Source organism: Phacochoerus africanus, chromosome 2 (assembly GCF_016906955.1).
Source record: "Phacochoerus africanus isolate WHEZ1 chromosome 2, ROS_Pafr_v1, whole genome shotgun sequence".
Classification (NCBI taxonomy): Eukaryota; Metazoa; Chordata; class Mammalia; order Artiodactyla; family Suidae; genus Phacochoerus; species Phacochoerus africanus.
The window spans coordinates 52,838,944-52,865,113 of NC_062545.1; the positions used below are offsets into that span (position 1 = coordinate 52,838,944).

At 42.9% G+C, this 26,170-nt stretch overlaps 1 protein-coding gene across 3 annotated transcripts in view; it reads left to right on the forward strand.

The window, feature by feature from the left end:
* The window catches only part of KCNQ5 (potassium voltage-gated channel subfamily Q member 5), a 504,606-nt gene that overhangs the window by 463,774 nt on the left and 14,662 nt on the right, over positions 1 to 26,170 (forward strand). For all 3 annotated transcript variants that reach the window (XM_047760371.1, XM_047760380.1, XM_047760389.1), the window contains one exon: positions 11,529 to 11,637. In XM_047760371.1, the coding sequence (XP_047616327.1) occupies positions 11,529 to 11,637 (109 nt within the window). The remainder of the gene's footprint in view (positions 1 to 11,528; positions 11,638 to 26,170) is intronic.

Consider the following 26,170-nt stretch of genomic DNA (forward strand, 5'->3'; position numbering starts at 1 on the left):
ATGGCTAGCTAGAGAGAGCTCCCTCACGCTTGTGTTACTGATATTAAAATTCTATTATTTATTAATTGTAAACTTACAGAATCAAGAATTTATTTTTTCTTTTTTTTTTTTTTTCTAGGGCTGCACCCAAGGCATATGGAGGTTCCCAGGCTAGGGGTCAAATCAGAGCTACAGCTGCCGACCTATACCACAGCTCATGGCAATGCCAGATCCTTAACCCACTGGGCGAGGCCAGGGATTGAACCCACAATCTCAAGGTTCTTAGTTGGATTTGTTTCTACTGCGCCACAATGGAAACTCTATAGACTCAAGACTTTAAAGTGGACACACAGGAGTTCCTGTTGTGGCTCAGTGGTAACAAACCTGACTAGTATCCATGAGGACACAGGTTTGATCCCTGGCCTCGATCAGTGGGCTAAGGATCTGGCATTGCCATGAGCTGTGGTGTGGGTCGCAGACACGGCTCAGATCCTGCATGGCTGTGGCTATGGCATAGGCCAGCAGCTGTAGCTCTGATTTGACCCCTAGCCTGAGAACTTCTGTATGATGCAGGGCGGCCCTAAAAGAATAAAAAATTTTAAAAATATAAAGTGGACGCACAGGTTGCATTTCAACCTGAAAATAAAAGTGTAGTGTACAATATTTATTCAACAAATATTTCTTGAGTTCTACTACAGAAGTTATTCATGCTTTTGCTTTAAGCTTATTTTGCCACTTAAATGTTTTCATGGACCACTGGGGGGAAATCCTATTTTAAAATAAATCCTATAAAAAGTAAACATTATGAGCAAAAATGGAATTTTTTCACGGTAGGATCCCAAGGTTTAAAAACAAACCAAAAAAACTGCTAAAAGAGAAAACAGTAAAGCCAAAATCCAGAGGTTAGTAAATGAGTTATATGTTGTGATCAGATAGCGTGGAGGGGTACCACTCACCTTGACTGGCTTCCTCAATAAATATTAGCTTGCTTACCCTGTTCCAGGCACATGATTCCAGGTGCTCGAGCTACCTTAGAGAACAAGACACTGGGCTTTATGGAGCTTATATTCTAGTAGGAAGATGAATAAATAATGAGGACAAAATAGTAAATTGTTGAGTATGTTGAAAAGTGACAAGCGATGTGGAAGAAAGAAAAGGTGACTAAGGAGAATGGATGGTGGATGGAGTTCAGTGTGTAGCCTTGGGTAAGGTGGTCCAGATGGTTCTCCTGGAGAATCCATACTAAGCAGAGAGCTCAACAGCTAAGGAGCCTCACAGCTATCTAGAAAGGAGCATTCCCTGGAGGGAGACAGGTGCCTGGTTCCTTCAAGGGGACCTAGAGAAAAAAGAAGGAGGGGAGAGTGATGGGAAATGAGGTCAGACCAGAAGAGGGGGTGGGGCAGGCACCTAGGCCCTTGCAGGCCTTATGAAGACTTGGGCTTTTTACTCTGGAAAAAAAACGGAGCGCCATTGGAGAGTTGCTCACTGAGAGCCATGGCCTTGGTTTTTTCTCTTTTTTTAGAAAATTGAAGTATAGTTGATTTACAGTGTTTTGTTAGTTTCGGGTTTACAGCAAAGTGATTCAGTTATACATTTTTTTTTTTTCAATTGTTTTCCGTTATAAGTTTTTACAAGATCTTGAGTATAGTTCCCTGTGCTGGTCCCTTGTGGTTTATCTATTTTATACATAATAGTTTGTATCTGCTAATCCAAGCTTCTAATTTATCCTTCTCACCCCCTTTCCCCTCTGGTAACCATACATTTGTTTTCTATGTCTGTGAGTCTGTTTTGTAAATTAGTTCATGTGTATCTTTTTTTTTAATTCCCATTTATAGGAGAGGGAATCAGTGTTCTTAATGAAAAAAAAAAAAGAGGAAGATGAGATAGGTTGTTTTTAAGAAGAGTTTGCTGGTGCTGACAAGCAAAGCTAGATTTAAACTTCACTGATTAGTCAGGCAAGGTGGTCACAAGGTAAATGTTCATTTTTATCAGTCCTTACAACAGGGTTTTCTCATTCTTGCTGACTTCTTAGAATTGCTGGCAGTTTGGCCCAGTTCACAGGTTCAGAAAATAGGACATGTAAGGCAGTTCCTCTGGAATGGGTGCTCCAGTTCTATTTTAAAGGGCCCCACTCACGCTGTTTTTCACACTGAGCTGCAGCTTCTTCATCTGTAAAATGAACACAACATTTCCAATCTGGCGGTACAGCATTTTAACTTACAGCTCATATTTGTAAACCCATCTCACACACAAGGACTGAAATGAGTGACACCTTTCATGAATACAGTGAAGGGCCCACTTCATGCCACAAAGCACCCAAGGCATTCAGCCACCACTGAACACAGAGCTGAGAAACGGGAGCCCATTGAGACCTCTCGGGTGACAACCTCTTCTGTGAAAACACTCATCACTTACCTTCCAGGAGCTGATTCACCAAGTGTATAAGATCACAGTGCAGGGCCATCTCCTAACTGCAGAATTCATTTATTTTTAAAATCCTACGTCCAGACTTTATGGAAGTCAAAGGGAGGGCTGTAGTGGTACCAGGAAGAAATTCATCAACGTTCATGAAATAAACGTGCATTGAGGATTGTCTTTGTACCATAAGTTTTCTAGGGGCAGTAGGTCCGTGGATAAGAAGGCACAGGGTAGATGGACACAAGACAAGGACCTCGCCTTCACAGAGCTGACCGTCTAGCAAGGAAAGGGGCTTGTGCACAACAAATATAAGACATACATGTACCCAGTACGGGAGGACAGGGCTGCCTCAATCTTGGGGATCGTAGACTCTTGAAAAGTTTGTGATTGGAAAACTGGATCTTAGGCTCTAAACTCTGTCCTGCTGCCCTCCATACCTCATCTTCTTTGCTTTGGATGACTCGAAATAAACAGAAATTGTTAAACTGCAAAATGAAATTCTAGTTTTCAGAATGGCACAAAAGTTAGAGTCCACTGAAGGGTAAATGATTTGTTCTAAATATTCTGATGCTCTTTTCTTTGTGGGGGGGCTGCTCCTTGCTTTTGTGATACTCTAGGCATGTAATAATCCGTCTGCTGCAAATTCAGCATGACAGATTACCAGCCCTCCCCCTACCCCCGAAAAGGAAAGGAGAGTGGATGGGGTGTGCAGAGAATAGCCCTTGGGAAACTATCCAAAGGTAATAACGCACCTTATTATAGACAGCATCTTGGGAAACTATGCCTAGTCTGGCGTAGCTGGAGCATGAGCATGAGATAAAGAAGACATAGAATAAGATGAGGCTGAATAATGGCTTTTGAGCTCTCAAAATAAAGTTCCCTCACTGGGCAACCAGAGGTGTTCAATTTCTGATCTATGTTGAGAAATTGACTTTGACATTAAACATCAGTTCATGCAGAGAAAAAGATACTGGAAGGGAATAGGCCAAAATTTAATAGGATTTACCTGAACCACAAATTTTTCTCATTCTTTATGATTTAATTTAAAATTCAAATTTTCAAAGTTTCTAGAGAGCATGTATTACTGTCATAATGAGAGGGAAAAAAAGTTAAAATAAAAATTATTTAAGACAAAAGTCTCAAGCAAAAAAGATATTATCTAGGAGTTCCCTGGTGGCCTAAAAGGGATCCAGTGTTGTCACTGCTGTGGCAAGAATTGCTGCTGTGGCAAGAGTTCAATCCCTGGCCAGAGAACTTTCACATGCCATGGGCGCAGCCAAAAAAAAAAATATATGTATATAATCTGGAATATTTTTCTGGGTTTCTTATTAGTGTCTAAAGGACCCAATATGTCTCTTGGTGACTTAGCAGCAACTATCACAGAACAGAAAAAAAGTCCCCAGCCAAGGAATAGCGAAATAAAATTGTGCTGCAACATCAGGGCCTAAGCAGTTATTCTAAACTCTAGCTGGATTAAAGAAGTTGCCTTTGAACTAGCACATGGCTAAAGTGGAGACTCTAAATTTAGGATGATATTTAAGGTGCCAGGAAATGATAGTGGGGGAAAGGTAATTGAAAAACAAGCAGCAGCAGAAGTAAGGAACCCTTGGAAAATAAATTATAATTTGTAACAGGATGTAATAAATTAGTTATCACCACCATTAATAGTCCCCTTTTTAATGTGTGTTCCTTACATCATAGAGGAATAGAATCATTACACGCTTAATTTAAATTTCTAAAATGTATTGCAAATTTATAGCTGTCACATTTTTACCATAAGAAACATATGACAGTGGTAGTTTAAGTTCTGGAACTTGGGAAGTCTTTTTTTCTTCATTCTAATTGTTTTCCTGTTTTTTCAAATACTCTATTTCAAAAGGTATATATTATTTTTGTGATGGAAAAAAAATCTTTATATTCCTTAAGGAATTTTAAAAGTAATCTAAAACATCTATAATCACATTCCCTAATACTGCTGATTTATTTTCTTTCTTTCTTTCTTTTTTTTTTTTTTTGGCCACACCAGCAGCATATGGAAGTTCCCAGGCCGAGGTTCAAACCCATGCCTCAGCTGCAACCCAAACCACTGCAGAGACAGCATTGGATCCTTAACCCAAAAACACAGCAGGAACTCCTAATTTCATTTTTGCATACTCACTTCTAACTGGTTTTCCTTTTTTTTTTTTTTTGCTTTTTTTTAGGGCCACATCTGCAGCGTATGGAAGTTCCCAAGCAAGGGTTGAATTGGAGCTGCAGCTGCCAGGCTACACCACAACCACAGCAATGCCAGCTCTGAGCCGTGTCTGCAACCTACACTACACTTCACAGTAATGCCAGATCTTTAACCCACTGAGCAAAGCCAGGGATCAAACCCACATCCTCATGGATACTAGTCAGATTCATTACCACTGAGCCACAACGGGAACTCCTAGTTTTCTTTTTATGTACATCATTGTACATGGTTATAATTAGCCTATTTTAATTTTACTGAACACTTAAAAATACTTTCATACTCTTATATACTATTCATAATTTTTTCACAGCTATGCAGTACACCATCATGATCAAATACTATAATTTAGAGTTTCCTACTTGGGGACATTGAAAACTTATATAACTCTCTTCTCTCTACAATAGGCAATAATGCAATAAACATTATTGCATTAAACTATCTTTGTTTTCTTTTTGAAATTATTTTCCGAAGATAACTCCCCTAGTATAAAAGTAAAAGATTGCTGATTTTTAATTTTTTAAATTTTTTTTCTTACCATAAAACTTCATTCTGGAGTTCCTGTTGTGACGCAGTGGAAACAAACCCAACTAGGAACCACGAGGTTTCGGGTTCGATCCCTGGCCTTGCTCAGTGGGTTAAGGATCTGGTGTTGCCATGAGCTGTGGTGTAGGTCACAGATGCGGCTCAGATCCTGCTTTGCTGTGGCTGTGGTGTAGGCCAGCAGCTGTAGCTTTGATTCGACCCCTAGCCTGGGAACCTCCATATGCCTTGGGTGTGGTCCCAAAAAGCAAAAAAAAAAAAAACAAACCTTTGTTCTGACTTAGATTGTCACTAGCAAAGGTCACAGTGTACCAGATTCACCGCAGTTTGGTTAGTATTAATTATTATTCTTTTGCTATTAAATAGATGTAAGTCCATACTTTCAAATTATTTTAATTTTTTTTTTAATTTCTAGTTAGGTTGAAAAGTTTTCTATCATTTTTTTCTTTTTTTTGCTACTGGTGGTCTTCCCTGACTGATTTATTTTTACATTTGTATTTTGAATTGTGATCCGTTCAAATAAGCTTTTTATATTTTATAAATATTAAGCTTTTTCTTATGTTTCTATTTTTTCCTAATCAGGTATTTTCTTTTACATTGTAATTTAGCTATATCGGGTAGTAACATTTTTCTGTCTTTGTGACCAAAGCTGTCAGCTGTTTCCTTTATAATTCCTCCTAATGACCCAAACAGCAGGACATTACAATTCCTCCGCAGACAAAACAAATGTTTTCTGCTCAGTTTTGACAATTTGATTTATTTTGGTCTCTGAACATGCAAGCTTCTTGGATGGAAAAACAGTTCAAAGAGAACAGAGTCACAGCCTGAAGAGCAGGGTGTCAGGTGGCTGAGGGATGGAAAACAGTGGCTGGAATTCAGAAACCTGAGGCCCCAAGGTTGAGCAAAAAAGGTGATGAAACCTTGTTCCCAAGGCACTAGTTTGTAAGGAATTTCTTTTTCTGCCTTTTATGATGTATTTCCTGTTGTCCTGGGAAGCACCTACAAGTGTCTCAGATTGTGCAAAATATACTGTGGTATGAAGGGAAACTGGGGGAATTAGTTTAAGTCCAATGGCAGATGAGTCACACACATACCTCGGTTCTGGCTGGGAGAAACAGAGGCACCATTTTCCACTAACAGTCAATGGTCCTTGGCCGCATATGAATTCCTAGGGGAAGCTTCCTCTGGGAAAACTCTGAGGCCTACCTTCCAGCTTGTCCTGGGTATTGAGATTTTTTTAAATGCTCCCCAGGTGATTCTAACGGCCAGCTAAACCATTCTAATCATTTTGTCAAGAAATGTAAAAAGAAATCTAATCTGTAAGAGCAGGTGACCAAGAACATGAACTAGAAACTACCTGTCCTTTTTTCCTAAGCACTTGCATCTTGACAGCCAAATTTGTAGTGGAAAAAGAAAAACAGTCTTTGGACATAGCAGAAGTTTCCAGAATGTTCTCTTTATCATGTAAGGTCCAAGTAGTTCTTTCCAAAAAACTATGGAATAGGGTTTCCAAAATCAAGAGAAACAAAGCTCAAGATTTGAAAGTAGATCCTGAACACTGCTAATTAATAGAAGACAGAGCCAGTTGGGGGAGTCAAAGGATTGTATTTTATTATTATTTTTATTAAAGTATAGTTGATTTACAATGTTCTGTCAGGTCCTGCTAAGACTGTATTTTAAACTTCTTCTCCTCCAAGGACAGACTGTGCGTGCACTGGGCAGTCCCACTGGTCGTGGGAGGCTTGCCCACAGGGAGCAGGGCTTTGGGGAGCACCTCACCCCATTGGCACACTGCCCTTCATGACGGCTTTTGCAGATCAGTGCTCACATAAGCTTATGTTCCCATGACCCACATTTCCCAAAATGCCAGGGCAGAGGGCCAGCAGTGTGGTCTGAGAGCACAGAGCCAGCCTTGGCTGAAAGCGTAGCCCCACCCAGGTGCCTCAGAGTTCACAGAGGGTTTTAAGCCTCTAGGAATCACGAGAAAGACATTTAACATGTTGTTAGCCTCACTGGAAACGATAGCGATATCTCCAGATACTTAAAAACAGAAAGATAGCATTTTTCCCCATTTTTGTGGCTTTGAAATAAGACGTTCTCTGACTCAGCCCTTGCTTCAGTACATCAGCAAAGACATATGTCCTATTAGTTTGCTCTGACCCAGCTTACAAAAAAAAAAAAACAAACGTATTTTTAAAAACTGAGAGGAGCATAAATGTTTTGAATAATCAAGTTATAGGATATAATGAAATTCCCTAAGAGGCATTTGGATCAGTGACGCCCATCTTCTGCCCAGCCTGTTCCTAAACAAGATGAAGAGACTCAAGGTCTTTCTGGGTAGCAGGACGGAGGAAAGGGTTCAGTGTTCAGCCGGGAGAAAACGGCCTTGTAATCTCTTGGGATGTTCCAGTTCCACTTACAGTCAGTGTGCACATTATAGCTTCACTGCCTTTCCTTCTGCACTTTTTGTGACAGTCCTACCTGCTGAATAAGTTTTCCATTAACCTCATAATAATCCAAGGACCCTGAATTTTATGCCTCAATTATATGGACCTGCCTCATCATGTTCTGGTTGGCTGTATTGGATTTTCGAGTAGATAAGCCACTGATCCAAGCCTTGCAAAATCTGCCTTCCTGTAACCTCCCCAGAGTCCCCAGTTTTATGAGGGATGAGGGGACCATGTCATAAGCACCCCTCAGTAGAGTTCAGCTAGAGAAAGCAGCTTTATGCCTCTCTTTGAAGAGCAGCATAAAAACTCCCGTGAATTCTGCCCTGGGAATCGTAGCAAAGCGCGTTGATAGAAACCTCTTTTGGGCAGCTAACGTCTGGGTATCCCACAGGGCTCCTTGTGGTGGCTTCAGCTCTGTCAGCCTCCCAGCCTGGATGTGAAACCCCTTCTCCCACCTCGCACACACCCTCCTCAGTCCCAGGGAATGGGACGTTTCCTGTAGGGTAGGGATCTGGTCCTCCTGAAGTAATTTTTCCCAGTGATGACCTATTCTTGAAGGCCAGTCTGTCCTCTTGCTATTTACTGCTATGCCTGTGATGAAGATACTGTTACACATTTTTTTAAAGATGCACACAGGAGTTCCCATCATGGATCAGCAGTAAAGAACCCAAATAGTACCCATGAGGATGCAGGCTTGATCCCTGGCCTCACTTAGTGGGTTAAACAATCCATTGTTGCCGTGAGCTGTGGTGTAGGTCGAAGACACGGCTCAGATTCCACGTTGCTGTGGCTGTGGTGTAGGCCGGCAGCTGCAGCTCTGATTTGACCCCCAGCCTGGGAACTTCCATATGCCTCATAAAAAATAAAAATTAAAAAAAAAAAAAGTGACTAGTGTTGTCACTGTGGGCCATAAGTCATACTTCTGTCACTTCTCTGAGGGAGAAACCATCCCATGCTTCTCTCAGCTTCTGGCGGGTCCTTGTCTCTCCTTCTGTTTTCTCTCTTCCTTCATCTTCTCTTTTTCTGTTTTTGAAGGATACTCTCACCGGCTTTAGGGTCCACCCTAATCCAGTATGAGCTCATCTCAAACTTTACCTTAATTACATCTGCAAAGACCCTTATTCCACATAAGGTCATATTTTGATGTTCTGAGTGCATGTGAATTTGGGGGCAAGACTTACTCAACCCTCTACACCAACTAAGAGCAGGTTGGGATCCAGTTGGAGGAGGAAATCATGAACAGCTCCTGGAAGGTTGTCATTAAAATCTTGAGTCTGATATTTATGTGCTAAAAGGGCTATATTTTGTGGGTGGTCAGCCTAACGAAGTGGGCCGGCTGCCCTCAAGGTCATCTCTGAGTCAGATCCGACTGTTAGACACAGAGTTCATAGGCACACTCTCATTTGAACTGTGGCCCTCTTCTCTGGAGAGATGCTGAGGGTACCCAGCAGGACAGGCTGCACCCCAGAGCTCTCCTGACCTGCTGGCTGCCACTACCACCCCCTGTGTGTGTTCTGACACTGGGTGATATGGTGCAAAGGGCAAGGGCTTTGGGACCCCAGCGAACTGGATTCAGAGACATGCCCTGCAACTACCCAGCTCCAGTTACCACCGCTGAGGCCTCAGGTGAAGTACTCACCTTCTTTGGGTCTCAATTCAGCATCTAAAATCCAGACACATCATCCCCAACTCGCACAGTTGCTGTAAATAAGAAAACTTGAAGTTCCCATTGTGGCTCAGCAGTAAGGAACCTGACTATTATCCATGAGGACACAGGTTCAATCCCTGGCCCTACTCGGTGGGTTAATGATCCATCCTTGCTGCGAGGTGCAGTGTAGGTCACGGACAAGGCTCAGATCTGCCATTACTGTGGCTGTGGTGTAGGCCTGCAACTACACCTCCAATTCAACCCCTAGCCTGGGAACTTCCATATGCCATAGGTGCAGCCATAAAAAAACAAAAAAAGAAAAACTAATTATGCAAAAGCTTTATCTAAGTGCAAAGACTCATCTGCATCTCCTCCCTCACTCCCCACCCCTCCACCACCCCACCCCTGGATTCCAATGCACAGTAAACACACAGTACGTTGCTGAATTGAATGGTGCACCAACTGCCTTCCTAATGTAAGCACTGCCCTTGAATGGGCCTCCAACAGCCTTTCCAGACTTTTAACCCAACCAAGACAGCCCATGGCAGAGTCCCTTTCTTTTTTTTTTTTTTTTTTTGACTTAGCAAATGAACACTGAGCAGAGCAAAGGTGAAAGAAAGCAGTATTAGTCCTTGAGTTATGTCGACATTTAAAGGGCTCAGGAGTTTCCTGGTGGCTCCTTGGGTTAAGGATCTGACATCTCTGCTGTGGCTTGGGTCACTGCTGCAGCAAGGGTTTAAGCCCTGGCCTGGGAACTACCATATGCCATGGCACAGCCAAAAAGAATTTTTTTTAATAAATAAATAAAGAGGGTCAGTATTTGGAGGCTGCGTAACTCTTTTCTCATGAGTACTTTCCTGTTACTTTTTACCAAGTTCATACATGTTCATTGAAGAAATTTTAGAAAATATAGCCAAGCAGAAAAATGAAATCACTCTTAATCCCAGATATAGGCTGTTTCTTTAATAATATATTGCAACATCTTTCCAGTCATCAGTCATCATTTTTAACAGATTCTCCATATTCCATTAAATAAACCGAGCCATATTTATTTAACCTATTCTGCATTATAGGAGTTTTAACCTGCTTTCAATATTCTGTTGCTGAAAAAAAAAAAGCCACAATGATCTATTTACTCCTTATTAATTTTATAAATCCTTACTAATTTGGTGTTTATTGTAAACCTGTCTCCTTTTCCAAACTTTGCAATTAAATCAGAAGTTATTTTGCTCCGTTTATGAGGAGACAATTTTCTTATCCAGTCCGAGAATCTGCTCTCAGCTTTGACCATGCTGTCATAAGCAAGCTCTCTCCTGGGCTTCCCATGTCCAGTAACTGATAAGGAGTCAGTGTTCTTGGAACTGAATGCTTAGCACATTCGTTCGGGACATGGGACTAATGGGGTCAGGGCCATGGGTTTCAAGCTCTCCAGATACAGGCCAGTTCATTAAATGTGCAAAAACTGTTTTCCTAACTCCAAACAGCTGTTATATCAACTCTGGCTGCTAGTTTCAAATGAACTGGACAAAAAAGCACAGGTGGACCAACACAAATCTGTCACCACTACTGAAAAGACAGTGTGACAGCAGCCCCATTTCCCCATGGAAAACAGCTCAGAAAGGCAGTCATGTCCAACAGACACAGACTCATAGACAGAGAGCAGATTTGCGATTGCCTTGGGAGAGAGGGGCCAGGAAGGGAAGAAGTGGGAGTTTGAGGTTAGCAGATGCAAACTATTCTATGTGGAATGGATAAACAAGGTCCTACTATATAGCACAGAGAACTATATTCGATATCCTGTCATAAACAACAATGGAAAAGAATATATGTATATAACCGAGTCACTTTCCTGTATAGCAGAAATTAACACAATATTGTAAATCAACTATACTTTAATAAAATAAAATTTAAGAAAATAGAATGGTAGCCATGTCAAATCACATAAAATTGGTGAGGCTGTAGAGAAAGGAGAAAGAATAATATTGGGAAAAACAATTGGCTGACTTTATTCATACTGATTTATGAGCTTAGTCTGTGAGTTCCCCCCGTTTAGTAGCATGTTTTAAATCACTGCTGGAAGTTTCCTCCTGGCTCAGCAGGTTAAGGATCCGGCATTGTCACTGCTGTGTCCCAGGCTACTGCTGTGGTGCGGGTTCGATCCCTGGCCCAGGAACTTCAATATGCTACAGGCACAGCCAAAAAAAAAAGAATTAAAACAAAATCACTGCTGGTCCTGTTAACTGGCCATTTTCTCTTGCAGCTGACACAGCGCTTGGCACGGATGATGTGTATGATGATAAAGGATGCCAGTGTGATGTATCAGTGGAGGACCTCACCCCACCACTTAAAACTGTCATTCGAGCTATCAGGTTGGTGAAAGCGTTTGACAAATGATTCTTAGAACCTACCTCTGATTGTTTGAATTAATTGTGTTGCTAAGTTCTCTTTCGTGCAGGTAAATCTCCTGGAATAATTCCTTTTTCTCTTCCTATTCATCCATATCCCTATTAAATTTTGAAATATTTTTTTCTTAATACAAAACTTGACTGCGTCCAACACAGGCCATGTTATAAAAGATGGGTGGCATTTGAAAAGCCAGGCCATGCCCGACAGAGTACTTGAGAACCGGCTTGTCATAGGACTCTGTGGCTTTCAGGACATCTGTGTATAGATACAACTGGATTTTGTAAATTACCTGTATGACTTGATGCTTCAATCCATGTTCTGTATTTTGTGTCAGAGAAAAGTCCCTCTACACCATTTCAAAGCAGGTTGAGTTCTGACCATGAGAAGCTTGTGTGCTGTGCAGGGGGTTGCCTCTGTCCTACTGAAATATACTGTCAAGGCTGACCACAATATGCTTCCTTCCTCTACTGATGGCAGAAAACTAAGAGAGGGTCCAAAGCAACTGATATTTGTATTTCCGGGATCCACTCCTCCAAACAATCCAGGATCTGGACTAAAAGAACTGCTATAACCCAGCCTGGCCAGTTTAAACCTTTGAGAGAATGTGTATAGGGACTGCTGGGTGCCAGTACTGCAAAGAAATACCTCTGCTCTTTTTGGTTGTTTCTGCCTCTTACCAAAAAGCCTGAGGAAAGCTTAAAATATCCAAGCTAATTTAGCTCTCCAGATACTTACTTGGTCTAAGCTCAGATACCAGAGTGATTGACTGTTTACTTCCGTTCGTACTTGGTCCTTTAGCACGCTGTTAGACATTCCTTTACTTGGTGGCTGAGGGTCACTGGGAGAGTAGAAAATGAGTTTTAAAGATTGTGGTAAATGTTTGTTGGGGCAAAGAAAATCATGGTATTATGAAAATGTGTACCTGAGAAGATACTTAAATATTATCTGTGACAGCAACCCCCAAAGAAGCCAGGTTCAACCTAGTTACTTCCTTAAAGAACCTGCAAGCCCTGTGGATGGGGGAACTAGCCCTTCCTGGGTGTCCTGGGCTGTGCCAGATTATGCCTCTGGCCTCATCCTGACTGTCACTAACACTCCTGTCTTTCTCAATGTGTCCCAGTTTGGACAGTCTTATGATTGTCCTACCCCTGGGGATCCTAGAAGCCTTGGGTAATATCCCAGAAAACCCAAGAATTTGTAGTAAAATGATGTCTGCAGCCCTCAGTTAAAAGGGTGGAAAGGACCTATATACTGCACTGTCCAATACTGTAGCCACTGGTTACGCGAGGTGATTCAAATTTGAATTACTTAAAATTAAATAAAATGTAAAATTCAGTTCATAAGTAGTACTACCGACATTTAAAGTGCTCAGTGGCCACACAGAGCTGGTGGCTTCTCCTTTGGGCAGAGAAGATACAGTATATTTCCATCATTGCAGAATGTTTCTTTGGATATTGCTAGCCTAGAAGTCACCTTGAAATGTTTTCCATTCATTCATTATAGCCATCAAAGACCCTTAGTCTGAATTGCAGCAAGTGCAGTAAAATCTTATCTAAGGGGAGCAGATTAAGTTTCCTTAAAGTCATATTTAACCCCATTTGTGTCATTTCCCAAGACCTTCTGAAGCTTTCTGCTGCTGCCTTATACTCTGTAAGAAGACTTGTGAGCTTCAAGAAAGAAAACGAAATAGGTTTATTCTGCTAGCTAAGCACTTTAGGAGCGGCTTATGATTTACTTTGTTATACTTTCCTCTTGAAACTTGACTGATTTTTGTAAAGTCCTTTGCAGAATTCCCTTGCTTTTTAGAATTCTTTCTTGGTTCTTATTTTTAACAGAACTTTTATTGTTTACACATCTCCCCTTTTGGGGGATTTTCGAAGCTTTCTGCTTGCTACTTCATAACTCTTGATGGGGATGTTTTTCTCTCCCTTAGCCTGATTCTGCTTAGTGAGGGATTTTTTTTTTTAATCACTTCTAAATTCCATTTAAAAATTTGGATTCTAGAAAAACAGTATCTCAAGAATTAATAACTTAATTAGAAATCTTTGACTCATGATAGTACCTGATTTCTAAATAATTAAAAGACCAGCCAATTCAATTAGCAGTTTTGAAAAGGAGTTTGCAAGTATAAGTCCCTGAAACATATGCAAAAGTGTCCCTTTCCTGAGTTTAATTACATAATAAACTGAACATCGATGACTAGAATGTTTTGGCCAGAGCTCACCTACCTCCTACAGCTTACCTGAACAAGTATTTTATGTGTATATTGTTAGCACAAGTTTGTGTGCCCAAGGCACAGTGAGCCCTAACTGAAACGTCCAAGTTTGGAGCAGAGAAAGATTTATTGCAGACCAAACAGGGAGATAGGTGGCTCATGCCCCCCAAAACACCTGAACTCCCCAAAGGTTTTTTTAAAGCATTTTTAAAAGCCAGGTTGGGGAGTAGGGGGCCGTCACAGTCTCAGAAGAGTGTGCAGTTTTCTGATTGGTTGATGGTGAAGTGACAGGGTGGGGTCACAGTGGTTAGCATCGTGGTGCTAAGCTCAAGGTTCTTAAGTGGTTAACTTATTCCATTTAGTGGAGGTTTTAGCATCTGAAAGACAACTCAGGAAATGTGCATCAGGTACTATTATATAGGTGCATCTGGGAGGAGTGGCAGCAGAGGATCTGGGGGAAGGGCCTGCCCCAGGAAGGCCCCACAGGGTCCTGCTCAGTTACATTGCTGGTTACAGATGTAACCAGCCCATTATTCATCTCCAAAATGGTTATTCAACCTTGTTTCTGGCACCATCCTTGTTCTTTTTCGGTTGTTTGATCATTTAATATGACCACTTGAACATGCCTTTTGTCTCCCAGTAGCTCTTACAATAATAATAGTTTTTCCTAAGAGACAAATTAAAATTAAAATATGTAACAGAAAATAGGTATTCCACTGTGAGGATGACAGCATGGAAAATAATATGATTACATTTACACACAGTGAAGTAGGAATTCTTATTTTCAGTTATTAATATTTATTAAGCATCTGACATTTTCTAGCTATTTTTGAGAGTAAGGATTCTCGGGCAATGAGATGATTAAGGCCCACTCTCCAGACTCATCTGGATTCCATTACCCGAGTGCACTTTGAGACTTTTTAATGAGTGATATCACGTTTTTTAGTCGTGAACAACAGCTATTCTTAGACATTCCAAACTATGCCTTAAAAGACAGAAGAACACTTAGTATAGTTCCTCCAGGATTACACAGATTATTTCCAAAATATTATTTAGTTGGAGTACATGAAGTTGTTGGAAATGTGCTTTTTGTTTAATTTTTTTATTAAAGTGTAGTTGATTTACAATGTTTCTTCCATTTCTGCTGTGCAGCAAAGTGACCCAGTCACACACACATATGCCTTCTTTTTTTTTCTTTTTTTTAATACAAATTCATCTCTGAAAGTAAAGACTGAAATGATTTTTAACAAAAGTTCTACATCTCGTTAATGATTCAGTTCAAACAATATTAAGTTTCTTTTCATCCACTCCTATAAATTAATTTCTAAATAGATCAAACTAGCAGGGGAGTAAACAGATTGACAAGCAAATCGATAAAGTCTTGAACATTCTACACTCATCTCTCACTGTACAGTTTAACCTTGAACAATCCAAGAGTGAGGGGCACCAACCCCCACATAGTCAAAAATCTGTAAATAACGTACGACTTCCCACAACCTTAACTACTAATAGCCTCTTGACCAGACAGCTTACCATTAAAGTCATATATTTCGTATAAGTATTATATACTGTATGCTTACCAAAAACTAAGCTAAAAGAAAGAAAAAGTTATTAAGAACATTATAAAGAAGCTTTATTGGTAGTTTGTACAATATATACTGATAATATGAGTATGCTTACAAGTTGAATTGTCTATCAATACCTACAATAATAATGTCTTATATGACAAAAAACTGTAGCTGTTGTATGTATTACTAACACTAGACATCAAAAACAAAAAAGATAATGTGAAAAAATTCATATTTATTTACAGGTTTAAAGATTTATGCAGAGTTCCCTTATGGCGCAGCAAGTTAAGTATATGGCATTGTCACTGCAGTGACCCAGGTTGCTGCTGTGACGTGGGTTCCATCTCTGGCCCAGGAACTTCCAAATGCTGCAGACACAGCCGAAAAAAGAAACAGCAATATGATTGTTTCGCGAGTCGCCCTAGTATAATTGCTTCCTGGTAGCCTAGCTTGTACACTAATGAATGAATCATTATTAAATATGGCATATGGTATATGGTTATATTCATAATACAGTACTGAAACTGTTAGACTTTTTTGCAAATCTATGATAATAGGCTGACATGCAGTTTCTCCAACTATGAGAGAGGCATACTGTACAGTAATGTAATTCTTTGAAAGTAAAGTTAATAGTAAGAAAACTAACACATTATTAATTTTATATTACATATCACTCACTCTGTGCCTACACAAGGATAAACTAGTATGTATGTATATTTTATACATGACATACCTAACGTTTCCTTAATTTTTTCAATATTTCTAAGCTATGTGGTTTGCCTGTGGGTGTTTTCAAATCATCGCAAATCTCTAAAAAACTTTTCCAATACATTTATTGAAAAAAATCTGCACATATATGAACACAAGCCGTTCAAACCCCTGTTTTTCAAGGGTCAGCTATACTATGGTACATTCACTTGCTCAGGCTGCCTTAGCAAAACACCACCGAGGGTGGCTTAACCACAGAAGTTCATTCCCTCATGGTCTGGAGCCTCAAAGTCCAAGGTCAAGGTGTTCACAGAGTTGGTTTCCTCTGAGGCCTCTCTCCTTGGCCTGCAGAGGGTCACCTTCTCACTATATCTTCAAGTGGCCTTCCTTTGTACTGTCTGTGTCCAAGTTTCCCCCTCTTATAAAGACAGCAGTCTGATTGGATTAGAGCCTATATTCAGTGTCTCCTTTAACTTAATCACCTCTTTAAAGGCCCTGTCTCCACACACAGCCACATTCCTGAAATCTCTGGAGTTTTAACATATGAATGGGGATGGGGGAGCTTACACAATTCAGTCCATAAAACAAGGCAAGACAAAAGTTTTTCTATCACCATTTGAAAAATATTTTCTCTGGCACAGTTTCAAAATTTTCAGTTTAAAAATAAGCCCACTTGGAGTTCCCACTGTGGTGCAGCGGAAATGAATCTCTGACTAGTATCCATGAGGACTTCGGTTCTGTCCCTGGCCTAGATCAGTGGGTGGGTTAAGGATCTGGTGTTGCTGTAAGCTGTGGTGTAGGTCACAGACATGCCTCAGATCCCTTGTTGCTGTGGCTGCAGCATAGGCCAGCAGCTGCAACTCTGATTTGACCCCTAGCCTAAAACCTCCCATATGCCGCGGGAGCAGCCCAAGAAATGGCAAAAAAAAAAATTTTAAAGTCATATTCAGTAGAACTCTTCATTTATAAAAGGGTCTTGGAATAGTCTTTTTTTTTTTTTCTTTCCTTTTGTCTTTTTGCCTTTTCTAGGACCACTCCCGCGGCATATGGAGGTTCCCAGGCTAGAGGTCAAATCGGAGCTGTAGCTGCCGGGCTACACCACAACCATGGCAACTCGTGATCCAAGCCGCCTCTGCGACCTACACCACAACTCATGGCAATGCCAGATCCTTAACCCACTGAGCAAGGCCAGGGATTGAACCCGAAACCTCATGGTTCCTAGTCGCATTTGTTAACCACTGAGCCACAAGGGGAACTCCAGGAATCTTTTTTTTTTCCTTTTTTTTTTTTAGAGCCGCACCCTCGGCGAATGGAATTTCCCAGGCTAGGGGACTGATTGGAGCTACAGCTGCCAGCCAAGCCACAGCCACAGCAACACCCGATCTGAGCTGTGTCTGTGACCTATACCACGGCTCACGGCAATGCGGGATTCTTAACCCACTGAGCGAGGCCAGGGATTGAACCTGCAACCTCATGGTTCCTAGTCGGATTCATTCCCACTGTGCCACAACAAGAACTCCTTAATGTTCATTTTTTAAATTGAAGTACAGTTGATTTACAATGTTGTGTTGATTTCTGCTACACAGCAAAGTGATTCAGTTATATGTATATTCTTTCTCATATTCTTTTTCATTATGGTGTATCTCAGGATATTGATATAGTTTCCTGTGCTATACAGTAGGACCTGTTGTTTATCCATCTGATATATAATAGTTTATTTACATCTGCTAATCCCAAACTCCCAATCCTTAGTTGAAGCTGCAGCCTAACTCTACCCAGGCACCACTGACTAATTCTACCTGCCCCCACATGAGCTGCTTAAGAAAGGTTCCAAGAAACCCAGCGGCCTCTGGGTGACCTGAAACAACCATATCCCCTGTCTGTGATGTTCCCTTATCCCTGCATTGAGGTGAGGGTGAAATGAATTCCCACTGGCAGGGCCCTGAGTGCCAGGCCTGAGGGAAGCACTGTGGGAATGCCAGCATCACAACCCAGGGGCCTGGACTCCCTGGGGCCTCCCCAGATGCTGCCTGCATGCCCATCCCTCACTCAGACTGACCCTCTACTCCCTGAGGTCCCCCCACCTCCACCAGCTGCTGTGGCATGTCCACTTCTTGTTCTCATCTGACAGTGCCTGGCCTGCCTGAGCCCCCTCCCCCAGGAAGCGCCTGCCGTTACCCTTGAAGTTACTCTTCACCCCTGCCTGCACTGAAGACACGCCCAGAGTAACACCTCTCAGAGCTGGAAGGGTAACTCTTCACCCACCCAGGAGACAAGATTCCAGGGAGATCTTCCCACGCCCGCCCCCTCATCCTTTGGGTGACTTGCTGCCCTCGCCCTCGTAGCCCCTCCCAGGAAGTCAGGGGACTTGAGGGGTGGAAGCTGTTCTCATCTGCATCCCCACCCACAAGCCTGAGGACAGCCACTCTAAAGTTCCTCCCAGGAGTTCCTGTCGTGGCTCAGCAGTAATGAACCCAACTAGTATCCATGAGGACTCCAGTTTGGTCCCTGCCCTCCATCAGTGGTCTAAGGATCCGGCATTGCCGTGAGCTGTGGTGTAGGTGGCAGATGAGGCTCAGGTCTGGCGTTGCTGTGGCCCTGGCATAGGCCAGCAGCTATAGCTCTTGATTCGACCCCTAGCCTGGGAACTTCCATATGCCTCAGGTGTGGCCCTCAAAAGACAAAAAAAAAAAAAAAAAAGTTCCTCCCAAGAGTCAGCTCGTGTGCTCCAATAGTGTATATCAGCTTCTCTATGCCAGGCACAGGGATAGATAATTAATAGGAAGATGGCTCCCTGCTTGGAAGTCCTGGGTACCCGCCAGCTTAGTGAAGAGGGAGGCAGGTGTGTCTAGGCAGAGGCAACTGCAAAAGCCAAGAACCGGAGGAGGAGGTGGCATCCGAAAGTACACGTGTTGGTGGGGGAGGGGGATGTGAGGAGGAGAGGTCAGACCAGAGAGGGGCAGGAAGCAGTCTAGCAAAGAGGAGGGCCAGGAGACAGAAGTCAGTCTTCCAGTTGGTGCTTTCCTCTGACACTGGCTGCAGGGGGAAGAACAGATTGGAAAGAGAGGGCCCTTGTTGTTCCAGCCCTGGATCTGCTGAGAGCCAAAGCCAGGCAGTCACGGTGAAGTGGGGGATGGATGCCAGGGATTTTCACGCGGAAACAGTAACAGCGTCTGGACATTTACTGGTTGAAGAAGATGGAGGGAAGAGCAGGCGGGATCAAAGACAACACAGCCAGGCACCTGGTCGGGGCCAGCCGGGGGAGAGGGCGCAGTGTTGCCAGTGTTGTTTGCGGGGCAGCAGTGTTGGCAGCAGGCAGGTGGAGCCCTGGATCTGTAGCCCAGGACCCAAGTCTGGAATGAGGACAAACTTGGTTGCTGTCAGCCCAGAAATGGACGGTCTCTGGAAGCATCACGGGGGAGAATGTGGAGCAAAGAGGAAAAGTGGTCCATGCAGAGTCTACTACTCACAACCTGTAAGGAGCTACAGCTGGACAGCCAGAAACCAGGCGATTGGGATGGAGGGGGAGCCCCAGGAGAGCGTCTGGAGCAGGAGGCAGGGTCCACGGTGGTAAAAGCTTCTCAGAGGGCAGGAAGACAAAGAGGGAGGAGGTCCTTCAAAAGTGGCAACAAGAAGGTTGCCAGTAGCTTGGGAGAAAACTTCAATAGAGGCAAAAGAGTTTGAAGCCAGACTATAAACACATTATTAAATTATCTCTGAAATTCTCACACTCTAATAAGTGTAATCTTTACCTGTGACCAGCAAAGACTCATCAGCTCTTTTGAAATTGCTCAGATCTGATCAGAACCACTGAGGCCTGTGAGGTTGGGGTGGGCCCTGGGGTGGGGGGGGGGCAGGGGGTGTTTGCACAACAGGCCTCCCCCTACAGCCCGGCTGAGTAAGGAGGTCTTCCAGTTTTCTGACCCCGCGTTCCTCCTCGTCTAGGAGCATTCACAAGACCCTTCTCTCACCATCCTCTAAAATGCATTCTCAGTTCTGAAGCTTTCTTAAATCTCACTTCATACTCAGACAAGAATACGCCACAAATAGAGAAGAGGAGGCACATGTTTGCCTTTGTGGGTTTTCGTTAAATCCACAAGCTGTTTAATCATCGCCAGTTCTTAACTTTGCTGATGGCATCTCTGCTATTTTAGCAGAGGTGATGAGTCTTTGTTTGCAAGTCACTGTGAAGACATTCTTGACAGCCAAGTCGATGACATGTGACAGGAAAGGACTCTGCTGGGAACATTTTAGGGATCATTTAGCACATATTTTTTAATCAGCTAATATATTCTCTGGAATATTCCTTTTGCTTGTTTCTGTTTTGAAGATAATTGCTTGGAACCACATTTTGCCCTGAGGCTGCATTAAACTAGTGTTTTCACTGAAAATGTACTTACTTTGCAGCATCTAATTTTTAACCTTTTATTTGGGTACAATTTAAACTGAATCTCCCATTCATTACGAAGACCAAAAATATTCAAGAGCAATCAACGTGTACAGGCATTTTGTCTACTTACTCATTTGTTTCACATGGTAAAGTTTATGCAGGATTTTATACTCCTAGGAAAATAAAATCCCCGAGTTTAGTTACCGTATTAGTGCTCACAAAATCCTAGGAAGGAAAGTTACCCATTTGTAGACTTGGATCCAGAGGGTTTTGCTTGGGTTTTACTGCTCTTGTCTCTTTAAAAGAATACCAAACAAAATTTACAGAAGAACCTACTAGATTCTGAATGTAAAGCACAATAATCTTAAACATCAGAAGAATAACTGTACTCCCAGTGGTGGATATAGTGCAACCACAGAACTTCCCTGACCCTTAAGTCAGCCAGACAAAATATCTACTTGCCCCTTGAGTAAAGATGTCTGATAGTCTGTATACAGTGGAGCTAATTTGTGTCTCTGATAAGAGCCAAAAGCAACAAAAGGAGACTGGCCAGTGCACCCAGATACTCCTGGGGTTCCTTAGTCACTGGCTAGTAGCCCAGTCTGAGATGCAAGAAGGGTAAAGGAGTGTCCTGTATATATTCTACAGCTAGTTTCAAAGACTTTCAGAGTCTAAATACTGTACATACAAATGCAAATCTATGGCATTGAATCATGATTGTGTATTAACAGAAAAATGACATTCATGAATCATCCAAATAAGTGATAACACATGCCTTCAGTGGTGACCCAAATTATCAAGTTCTGTAGTCCTAGTTATCTGCTGAATTTCCTCTGTGATCAACACATCCCTTGACCAGCTTCTAGAAGGCTAGAGAGGGCTGCCTTGCCTCTTGCTAGAGAGGGAGAGATTCAGTGATCAAAGGCTCTGGGTCACTTCAAGGATGAGCTCTAGGACCCTTGCTTTAAGGCAGATAGCAGTCATGTTTCTCATGGGAACAAGAAAGCATATGATCTAGGAACAGAAGGGGAGCATTTCTGATCCAGAATGAGGGTACAGAGTGAGTAAAGGCCTGGAAGTGTCTCCTGTTCTCTCTGCCACTCTGGGCTACTCACTCCTCTCCTGCAGGCCAACCCCGACCCTGCCTGCTTGCCTGTCTCCCCCCTAGACCAGAAGTGCCCAAGCAACAAGGTGTCTGTCTTCCCCACTGTGTCCCTGGCATCCAGCTCTGAGCCTGGCACATAGTAGGCAGACAGTGCATGTTTGATGGGTGAGTAAGTGAATGAATGATTCAGTCCTACTCACCAGCAGGCCTTTAGCAACCCTCAGGAAAGCAGCCACACTGAGTTCACTTGAGAGCTCCAGGCTCTGGCAAATGAAGCTCTTGAGTCCAATTAGAGCTCCTGGCTGCACTGACTGCTGCCTTCCACCAGGACATCAGAGAGGAAGGAGCTGGAGACCACGTGGTCCCTGGAGGTGTCTTCAACTCTACCAACCCCATTCCAGCAGAGTCAGGGCTGCTCAGACCCTAGCACAGAGACTCGCACACTTTAGTAGGAGTTTGATGAATATTTATTGAAAGAATGAATACCCCAGTCACCTCAGCACTTCTCTCCCTTCCTTTGAGAAGCTGTGGAACTTCTTAGTCCTTTGAGAAGCTGTGGAACTTCTTAGCTGGCTCTTGCATGGAACTTTGGTCTTGCTCAGGGAAGCTGGGCAGAAAGCATTTGGGTTCTGCTGGAGACCTGCCACCCAGGCATACTGACATGCGGCTTCATAGGCATGATTTGTGTGACTCAAAGGATGTATGCAAAACCCACCATCACTTCTTTGAGTGGAGGCAGGGAGGTGTAGATCATTCTACACCCACCCCTACCCCAAACCCACCCCACCTGCTGTCAGTAGGTCTCATGTTTGCATCACCCAAGGAGGTTTATAAAATCTCTGGATCAATTAAACGGGGTTTCTGGAGTTGGGACCAGGCATCAGCACTTTTTACGCTCTCTGGCTGATTGCAGGGAGCATCGGAGCTTGGAGAAGGCTGCTGCCTTTGCAGTCAGTCACACTTCCTCCAGAGTTCACAGTCGCTGAGCCCCCAGCCTAGGCATGGTCTGGCTGATGTCCAGAGTGTCAGTCACGGCCACCTCAGTTGTCTAGTAGTTCTAATCGCGGCATATTCATGTATGGCAGGGCTTTTACACTGATTTTGAGGACTGGGACAAGACTTTTGCAAGATTCTGTAACTCATAGCAGCACAGCAAATGCACCTACACTTCCTTATAAGTGCACATGTGTTGTGTGTATATATAGCTGTATTCCACCCAGAGTTTAACTCTGCTTTGGTTATGTCTTGGCGCTCAGAAAATTGCTCTAGCAGACTTCAGTTTCAAGCCCAGGTGCCAGTTTGGATTTGTGACGAGTCTTTTGCCCCCTCTAGTGGTCCTACAGAGGCATGCCAGCCTTGTGCATAGGTTTCCTTGTAAACTCCTAGCCTCTTGGTGACCCACAGCATCAGAAGAGACTAGCTCCAGGGATTTTACTCTTTGTGGCTGTATTAGTTCTAGTGGTGCAGTTTACCCTCACAAGGAAGAGACAGTGAGAGTGTAACCTACTCCCCGGCCTTTTGTCTTCTTCCAAAGGACCTTCCAACAACTCCATTGAACAAGCCATTCACACAGCAGAGTTTTATTGAGCACCATCTATGTGTCAGGCATGTGAAAGAAAAGAGCCATTTCATATCACAGTATCTCTTTTTATTTTGTGTAAAAATATTAAGATGGTACTATTAAGACAAAGAAAATTGTGATTAAGAGCTCAGCAGTGGAGCCACACTAGTTCAGATCCCATACTTACCAGCTATTTAACCTCAGGCAAGTTACTAACCTCTCTTTGCCCCAGTTTCCTTATCTGCAAAATGGAGCTGACAATAGTGCCATTTTCAGCAGACATGTGGTTGCCAAGTGGAGGTGGAAGGGAGAGGAAGGAAGGATTGGGAATTTGGGGTTAGCAGATGCAAACTCTTATATAGAGAATGGATAAACAGGAGTTCCCGTTGTGGCTCAGTGGGTTATAAACCCAACTAGTATCCATGAGGATGCAGGTTTGATCCCTGGCCTCCTTCAGTGGATTAAGGATTCATCATTGCCATGAGCTATGGTGTAGATATCAGAGGCAGCTCAGATCCTGCATTCCTGTGGCTATGGTGTAGGCCAGCAGCTGCAGTTCCGATTTGACCCCTAGCCTGGGAACCTCCATGTGCTGCCAGCGGGGCCCTAAAAAGACAAAAAAAAAAAAAAAGAATGGATAAACAACAAGGTGCTACTGTATAGCACAGGCAACTATACCCAATATCTTATAAACTACAATGGAAAAGAATATGAAAAATAATATATCTATGTATAGCTGAATCATTTTGCTGTACAGCAGAGATGAACACAACATTGTAAATCAACTATGTGTCAATAAAATTTTAAAAATAATAGTACCCTTTTCATGGGGTTATACCACAAAATACTACCTGGCAGTATTACCATCTTAATTATTAAATGTATTGTAAAGGTCCTAATTTTTCTCTGGAATGATTTGTTCAAACACTCCTTTCTACCAGGCAATACATAGTTCATATTAAATTTCTTTTATAAGCGTGTATGAGGTGATTAAAGTTTTCTACCTCTTCTTCCCAGGTCAGTTCATGAGCCTTCCTTTATTCCCGGCCACAGGGCATTTCCTCATGGATCTTCTTGTTTAGACCAAAGGTCCGCAAACTACAGAGTAAGGCCAGAAACCAACCCAGTGCTTATGTTTGTAAATCAAGTTTAATTGGGACATAGCTACATTCACTTGTGTATGTACCAGCTATGCTTCCTCTCATGCTGCAGTGCAGAGTTGAGTGGTTTGAACAGAGATCACGTGACCCAGAAAGCATGCACTATTTACTGTCTGCCCCTTTAGAGAAAGGACTTTCCACCCCTGTCTAGACTTTGCGTCCCTCTGGATTTATGTCCAGCAGCATTTGGATAGTGGAGATAACATTTAGTATGGCCTGTGCGAGAACCAAGCTTCCTCCCAGGGCGACTAACTTCCACTTGCAACTCAGGGACCCCCTAACCCCCGCCCCCCTCCTCTTGCCCTTCACCTTGTAGTGAAAGATCTCAGTACCTGAAATGAAATAGTCTTGGAGAGGAAAAAAATCAAATTCATAATCTGACAGCCACTTTGGACATTCCCCTCCATTTTCATCATCTTCATGTCTTCCCTGAAACCTAGAATTATTGAACTCTGGGCTTCATTTCTTTCTACACGTAACTAGCAGTGGCCACCTCGCTCCTTGGGTTCTCAGAGGCTAATTGTGCAGCAACAGCTGGTAGCTGGGAAAATATATACAGTAAAGCAAACTGATGACTGCAGTGAGGCCAACCTGTATCACCTACAACTGGGTAAAGTAGGCAGATGATGCCTAGAAAGGGATGAGATGAAAGGGAAAACATTACAGTTATTGAGGGTGGGGAGCCCACACTGGCCTGATTACTAAGGAGAGGGAGGGCTTCAAGCAATGAAAGGGCCAGTTGAAGGGTGTGGTGAACTCCAAAGGGACCCACTTTGGGAAGACAGAGCTGGTAATGAGTTGGCTAGACGAATGTGACCTAGGATTTACTTTCGTGAGTGTCAGAGGGCACGCAGGGGACAGGAGGAGGTCAGGGGACAGCTGGACACTCTCCTCAACCTTTACAAGTGCATCTGCTCATGAAGCACCCTGTAGATCTAGCTTATAGGGCCTTTGTATCAGCTAAAACCTGCCTCTTAGGAGTTGCATGACTTTGGACAGGTGACCCAACTATCTGAGCCCTCACTTGACCCAAATGTCAAAGGTGTGAAATTCTTAGAGTTTTAAGTTGACATAGCAAAGATAAAGGGCTGAGCACAGTGCCAGCTGTCCAACGAGGGTACAGCAATGGGAGACCCACTCCAGGTGGGTCTGGGGGGGACAAAGTCTTCATCTCCCACCATCCAGCTCCATGTCCAGTGGATGGACACTGGACGTTCAGGTCAAGTTCATGGCATTGTAGGGATGAAGCCAGAAAACAGAAAACTTAGGTTTTACTCTGTGTAGACTTCTCGTTTTTGTTTTTGTCTTTTTAGGGCCGCACCTATGGCATATGGAAGTTCCCAGGCCAGGGGTCAAATAGGAGCTTCAGCTGCTGGCCTACACCACAGCCACAGCAACACCAGATCCAAGCTGCGTCTGTGACCTACACCACAGCTCCAGCAACCCGGTATCCTTAATCCACGGAGTGAGGCCAGGGATCAAATTCACATCCTCATGGATACTAGTCGCTACTCCTGGGCTACAATGGGAACTCCTGCTCTCAGTAGACTTCAACCACATGTTTTCATCCCTGTTTTCCTGATGGTCCTGTGATACTATAGAATTCATTCAGCCAACTTAGTTACTGTTCCACCAGCCTCTCCTGCTCCTCACCCTGGACAGTTTAATTTTGCTATTAGCTCTCTCTTTACATTTGATACTTACTGGGTTACAGTGTCATTTATTCCTTGACTTTCAATGTTTTTACTTTTTTCCTTCCTCACAAGGATATCTTCTTATTTGTGATTTA